Genomic DNA, 7,061 nt, shown 5'->3' on the forward strand with positions numbered 1-7,061 from the left:
TCTAAGACTTTATGCTTTTTATGTTATTACATAGTTATGTTTTCACATTATTATCTTCTGCATAAGACTTTACACTCTGTACAAGACCTTACAAAAACAGCTCTACACTGGAAGCACATGTGCCTATTCAAGAAAAACAGGCTAAGTAAACTTTTTCCTAAAGACAAATTTAGGAAGTGAAGAAAACAGACTTAGACAATCACCTCTTTTTTAGTTTCTTAAATAATTTCTGCAAATCATCAAGGAATATGTGCACAGAAAAGTATTCCTTCCTTTTTCTCAGTTAAATACATTTAATTAAATAGTGGCCAGCAAATTGCCCAAGTAAACAGCTCAATACGCTACACAAACAAAAAATCTGTGACAAAACAAATTTTATACTAGTAGATTATCTGGTTTTACCTTGCCTCATCAGCATTAGCTGATGCTCATGTCTAGCTGCTTCCATTTCTGCCTCTAGCTTCTCTTTGGCTTCTCTAATGTTCCTGTCAACCTGTTCACGCTGCTGCTTTTCCATCTCATCAAGAGCCTTCCACCGTGAAGCATACTCAAACTCAAATGTTCCAGGCTGAGCAAAGCGTGGAGGCTGTTCTCTTTCCCTAATAAAAATTTTGCGGTGAAAATGTACAAAAGGACACATTTAGATCAACAGCTGTAGCAGCCAGAGAATGTATAAACAATCACTTCAAGTGTAGATCTGACTTTTTATCAACCTGTCAGATGACTACGTTCTTAACCAGACAAAGCTTAAATCAGACATTAAGACATGTAAAAAGACTATTTTCCAAAAATTGTCCAAATAAAGATTCCATTTATTTAATTTTAAGATAAAAATTTGTATTGACATCAGTACAAAATACTAAGCTGCAACACTAGATTATCTGTGTTCAGCCTTCTAAAGCAAGTAGTCAATTCATGAAACCAGTTAGTTAAATAAATATCAAAGCTTACTAGACAGCACAGAATATTAGCCAGAATCTGTAAACACTAAAATGAGCCTGCATTTCCCATTCTAACACTAATATTGTACCTAACAGTGACAAATTTTTAAGAAGTGGTCTTCTACAGTCTTACCAGAATAAACATTTTAGATTCAAGCAAAATGAATGACGAATTATAATATTAAAATTAGTATTTTCAGATTAGGGGACTTGTATCTCATGATCGAGATTCACTTTCTCATGTCATGCTCAAAGTTTTACCTGAACTGTGGAAGCTGCAAGATTTACAGGCCAGGGAGGCTGTGAACAGTTAAGGGGCTATTCAGAGAACATAAAGATCTGCGGGTATTCAAAATCTCTGCAGGATTAGACCACACCCCTAATCCATAAAAGACTATAGTTTGCTGGCAACAAGCTCCCACTGACTGCAGTGTAGGCCAAGAATCTCTCTACTACAGTAAATGCACAGAATGTTAAACCAACAAGCCAAGTCTGAATTTTACTGTGATTAGGAAATTTGAGAAAGTCCTGTTTAATCCTTTGACACAAAACAGCACAACATACAAAGCACTACTTCCTGCTACACAAACTCAAGAGAAAAAAATCAGTGTATATTTACAAAAGGTAACTAAGTACATAAAACACGTTTTATAAAATAAAGCTAACCAAAACTTACTTGTGGTATTGTTGTGTTTTTTGCATTAGTTTCTCTGGGAGTCCATCCTCATCATCAAATTGCTCCATTGGTTCTACAACAACTGGTCGAGGTGTTCTGGAAAACATTTTCAATTTAATAACTGAATCATTAATGAAGCAATTACAACTTATTTTAGCATTATGAAGAAACACTCCAGAAAGCTAACATGCAATTCCTGTGCCTTGTCTTAAATCACAGAATTGCAATGAATCCCGATTTTAAGAATTACCTTTGAAAAATAATTGTTTCTATGCCCAAATCCAGCTATTCCGCCTAGAAACTACAACTTACTTGACACAGTTCTGTTTGTTTTTTTTAAATACCAAAACCATCTACCAATAATTACAAAATATTGAGGAAGGAACTACCTTTTTGTTTTCATCAGTGAGGCACCAGAGGCCATGACTGTACTGGGAAAGCAACAAATCCAAAACAGAACAGGACAACCTATTCATATTTCTACTGACTTTAACAACTTAGTTTTGCAAGTTAATCTACAACTGAAAACAGCTTGATAATTTGGTATTAATATTACAGTGATAATTAGAAAAACATTTCTGCTTAAGTTATTTAAAACCCATTCTTTGAACAACCATAGGCTCACAAATCAGAATCCTAATTTATCTCTGAAAACAGTTTCCTTGAAATGTAGGAAGCAGAGGCAAGCATGAGCCGGTACTGTCAAAGAGAGCAGTGTAACAACTCTGGATTGTATAAAAAGCTCTCTGCATCAGTCTTGGGAGCAGAGCTTACAAAACGCAGAGCACTAGAGACACGATTTTCAAAACACCAGCACTCATTTATTATGTTCCATGCCTTTATTTCACTTTGCAGATGTTCCCCTACTGCCCCAGTCGCCCTCTGAAAAAAAAAAGAAAAAAATAAAAAAACCAAAACACACAAACAAAAAACAAAAATACAAACAAAAAACCCCACCAAAACCAAACCAAACAAACAAATGACCCCCCAATATATTTTACTCTGGGCATCAAGTTCAGATTAAAAAGATGAAGTCTGGAATCACAGGGCACAACACAGCAGCTGTTTTTTCTGATGCTATCTGCATGGCAATTGCTGACAGTTCTGCTATTTAAATACAACTGAACTGTGGTGCTAACAAGCTATGACATAAAACAACGTCAAAACGCTAATGTTTTGAATGTCTAGTTTTGATACATTTATACAGGAATTGAAAGATGTTCTGATCAGGCAAAGAGTTTTCAGTTAAAAATGGTAAAACTTTAGACTCTGAAGGAAAATATGCAAGTAGATGGCAGCAGATTTATGCAACTTTGCATTAGGGAACATGTCACCTAAGCAAGAAAATCATCAAGTGCTTTTTATTCACTTAGGCCATTGTTAGATGGTCATTTCAATTCAACTGATCTATCCAGCTCGTAAAACAAGAAAAACCTTCCCTCATATCCCAGCTTCTTTTTCCCTGCCACATCTCTCATGCCAAGAATAGCACCCATGTAACACTGAACTACATTACTTCCCTTGTTTGGCTCACACTTCCACTCAATTACTAATGCCAAGAAAGCCAGGGAATAAGAACAAATGGCTGGCACCTCCTGATAACAGTAAAGATGTATTGAGATTAAATTTACTATGTAGCCACCAAATCAGTTCAGTAGCACACAAGATTTAAGAAATTATCACAAGAAATTTGAATTCCAGACACCTTATTCACCTGCCATCTGCTCCTGTCAGCATTTTCTCCTGACTTATTCTCTGGTGGACCTGACATTAGAAAGCACCTTCCTGTGCTTAAACAGACTGCAATGGACCCCCATACGAATTAATGCTTTTCTGTTGTTTTAGCAAGCACAAGTGGCTTATGGAAGTATCATGAAGTTCTCAAGCAGACAGAAGAACAGCACAGTCAGGGCAGGAAAAGAACTCCAAGTTACCCCATTCAATGGCAGTGAGCTTCCATGCTGTGAAGCCACAGCCTTATTTTCCCAGTGAGAATCAGAAAAATAAAAATAACCATAAATATGTATCATTTCATGCAGCTTTTAAGAAAGCATTCGAAAATGTCACTTGTAACTCTGTTACAGTACAGCAGTTAACAACCCTCTTTGGCAAGTAGAGAAATATGAGATGCAAGAGAAGTGCTGCTATTTGCAAGTTTGCTTGTCCTTGAAATAGATTGTTTTCCAAACATCACTAATATAAACCTTTTCCGAATCTCAGTCTTCATTTTAAAGCAAGGAGAAAATCCTAGCCTTACAAGCCACATAAATTTTTGAGATAGAAACACTTTCTTTAGTTTACAGAAATATCAGCAATGTCATGCACTGTTTTGTTAAGAAACAAAGGAATATTATTTTGTCACTTTGTTACTGGGATCAGGAAGAGTGCAACCAATGAAAATAAAATCTCAATAGAAAATGCCTTACTATATAGAGAAGGAAAAGTAATATTGCATATAAAGAAAAAACCCAGAACTTTGCTCTCAGATTCTCATATGGTAATAAGAAATATTATAAACAGTAAGCAGAGAAAGATGGTTTTCCTTAAAACAAACAAACAAACAAAAAAATCAAGCGTATTTGTGGTATTCATGTAAAACACCTGAATTTCTAACCTCATGGCTTTCAGATCTTGAAAACAAAGTAAGAAATGGGGAATACCATGAATGCAATTTCTGCTCACATTAGGAAAAGCAAAAATTATTGACACAACCGGTGGGGACCCCAGAAGGGACTTACACATCAATAAAGCAGGGGCCATTAGAGCCCTATACAGCATTCATTGATTCGAACAAACACCTGTGAACTTACGTTGTAAGCAAGAATGCCCCATCACTGCATCTTTCCAGAGCTTTCCGTGCTGGAGGCTTTGCTGCAAATTCTACGAAACCTTTCCCTGTAGCTCTGCCACGATCATCTACTACAACGACTGCTCTTTCCACCGGCCCGAATTGCGAGAATGCTTGTTCCAGCAGCTCATTGGAAACCACAGGTGACAGATTCTTCACAGTTAAAGCAGCTCCATGGGTAGCAAATCGAATTCGAAGTGGTCTGCTCTTCAAAATAGTACCATCAAGTTCTGCCTTTGCTATTTCAGCCAGGGTCCTAGATTCCTTTATCAAGATATAAAATATTTATTATCTTTTATTTTCAAATACAACAAATATCACTTTTGAGTGCCCCCCCCCTCGAAAAGTAGCAAAGTTGTTTTCCTTCACCTGTGCCTATTGGCATCAGGATCATTCAACTTTTTTTCCCCCAATCAAAAAACCAAACCAACAACAACAAAAAACCCAACAAACCAATGAAGTCTCTGCCCTCTGATTGAAAAAAAAAAAAAAAAACCAACATTCATTATCCTTTATGGTTTATTCTAAAAAACAACATAGGCACAAATTTTTTGTTGTGCATTAGAGGACTTAACTAATTATCATTATGATGGTGCTGCTCTGTAAAGGTCTTGAGTTGAAAACTTGATGCTTTTCATGTTTACCTACTCAATTCTTCATCCCTAACTCCACGCAGCAGGAAATGGTATTCAAAGATTACACTACAGGATCTAAGGTGTTTTGGGTTGGGTTTTTGTTTTGCTTTTAAATAAGTGAAAATATCGCACTTGCTCTCCATGGACGTCCAATTCAAATTTCATCAACAAATAATGAAATTACCTTCTTTGCTCATGTATTCATTCTTCTCACATTTATGGGCTTTCTGCACCCCCATCCATGAGACAGTGTAAATCAACAACTACCTTTTTTCTCACTTCAAAAATCTTCACCAGGTTTGATACCTGCAATCCCTGACATTTAAAGAAATTCTTCTTTATATCTTTCGTCACAGTTCAACCGGCTAGGCAAGCTGTTAAATATATATATATATATATATATTCCCTACACGTAATGGAAGAGGGAAGTTCACACAAAAAAAACCTGTACCTAATCTCTATTACATACAAAACTGAGTAACGAGATGTAAATATATCGCACTTCCTCCAGAAAATTGCTATTTCAGGCTGGGGAATTCTCAGGGTAAAAGATGCACGGCAGAATGCCATAAATATTTTAAGACGACAACCAAAAAAGAGAAAAAACACCCTAACCAGTAAAATATATGTAAAAATCATAACTAGACACCTAAAAGCACTCTAAAGCTATTCCCAGAATGATACAAATCGGTGCATTCTAAACAGAGCAATCATGAAAACTGAGCGCGCACACTAAATTAACATTTAAATACAGTATCATAAACTTTTCGGATGATTCCTTTTTTTGCATGTTTAACCAAATACTGTATTACCCCTAAAAATCTAGTCTTATCTAGGCACAAGTAATTTAAACAACCCGCGGTCCGCAACCTTTGAAAGTCTGTGATTTTATGTTCTGTGCTCACGATGTGCGAGCAGCGGTATTTGGAAACAACCCCGTCCAGTCTTTAAAATTAGCTGCATTAAGTGCCATGGGGTGAGGCGGGGACCGAAACGCCAGGGGCTGGGAGGGCTACTCTGGAGGCAGGGGTCTGGCTTGGATGTGTAGAGGCGAACAGGGGAGGGGGGAAAAGGAAGAAGAGGCGGGGGAACCACCGCTAGCAGCGAGGAGGAAGAGAATGAGAGGCAGATGTTGCTTTTTTTTTACACCCGCCGAAAACGAGAGGAAGGGGCGGGGGACAAGGGACCGAAGCCACCCGCTTTCAGAGACAGCCCCAGGGTGACGGGGCAGCCCCAGGGGCCGGCCCGGATCCTCACCAGGCGGATGAAGCCGAAGCCACGGTCCCGATTGATGAAGACCTCGCTGGGCTCCCCGTAGCGCTCGAAAAGGCGCTTGAAATCCTCCTCGGTTATATCAGTAGGCAGATTCCCCACGAACAGCCGGCAACGCTGCGTGTAGCTCTTCTCGCCAGGTTTGAGAAAGCTCTTGATATCGATGGTGAACCCAACCTCCTGCTCCTCATCTCCGCCACCTTCTTTGCTCGGCGCCAGAGCCATGGCCGCCGCCGCCGCCTCACTCTCCGCTTCTAGGCCGCGCAACCCTTTCAGGTTGCCGCCGCCGCCGCCACCCCCCACCATGCCCAGCGGCGCCGCTGGGGAGCTGTTTTCGATCCGCACTTGCTTCAAGTTCCTATTCGCGGCCATATCCGCTCCTTCCTCGCGGGTTCTCCCTCGGGGGACGCGGAACCGTGCCCAGCAGCCGCCGCCTCCGACCCTCAGCCAGTTCAAAATGGCGCCGCCCCTAACCCCGGCGATTTGTGCCAGCCCCGCGGGAAGCCCCGCCCCCCGGCCCCGCTCCCGCTCACGGCCGCGCCTCCGCCGCTCCGCCTCAGCACCGGCGCACGGGCTAACCTGCCCCGGGCCCGTGGAGATCCGTCCTTCCCTCCTGTCTGAGGGTGCAGCCGTCTTGTATTAGAGCAGTGGTCTCCTCAGCCCCTCCCCAGGCAGAGGAGCCCCTCGCT

At 40.4% G+C, this 7,061-nt stretch overlaps 1 protein-coding gene across 6 annotated transcripts in view; it reads right to left on the minus strand.

The window, feature by feature from the left end:
- PSPC1 (paraspeckle component 1) overlaps positions 1-6,775 on the minus strand; it is a 59,332-nt gene extending 52,557 nt beyond the window's left edge. For all 6 annotated transcript variants that reach the window (XR_014226286.1, XR_014226287.1, XR_014226288.1 and 3 more), the window contains exons 1-4: positions 6,358-6,775; positions 4,428-4,729; positions 1,618-1,713; positions 403-599 (exon numbers count right to left, since the gene is read on the minus strand). Coding sequence is in view for 3 of the 6 variants with exons in the window: in XM_082278390.1 (XP_082134516.1) it covers positions 403-599; positions 1,618-1,713; positions 4,428-4,729; positions 6,358-6,744 (982 nt within the window). In the remaining 3 variants the exon portion in view is untranslated. The remainder of the gene's footprint in view (positions 1-402; positions 600-1,617; positions 1,714-4,427; positions 4,730-6,357) is intronic.
- Between the last annotated feature and the right edge of the window lie 286 nt (positions 6,776-7,061).

The sequence above is a fragment of the Coloeus monedula genome (assembly GCF_965178545.1).
Source record: "Coloeus monedula genome assembly, chromosome: 3".
NCBI lineage: Eukaryota > Metazoa > Chordata > Aves > Passeriformes > Corvidae > Coloeus > Coloeus monedula.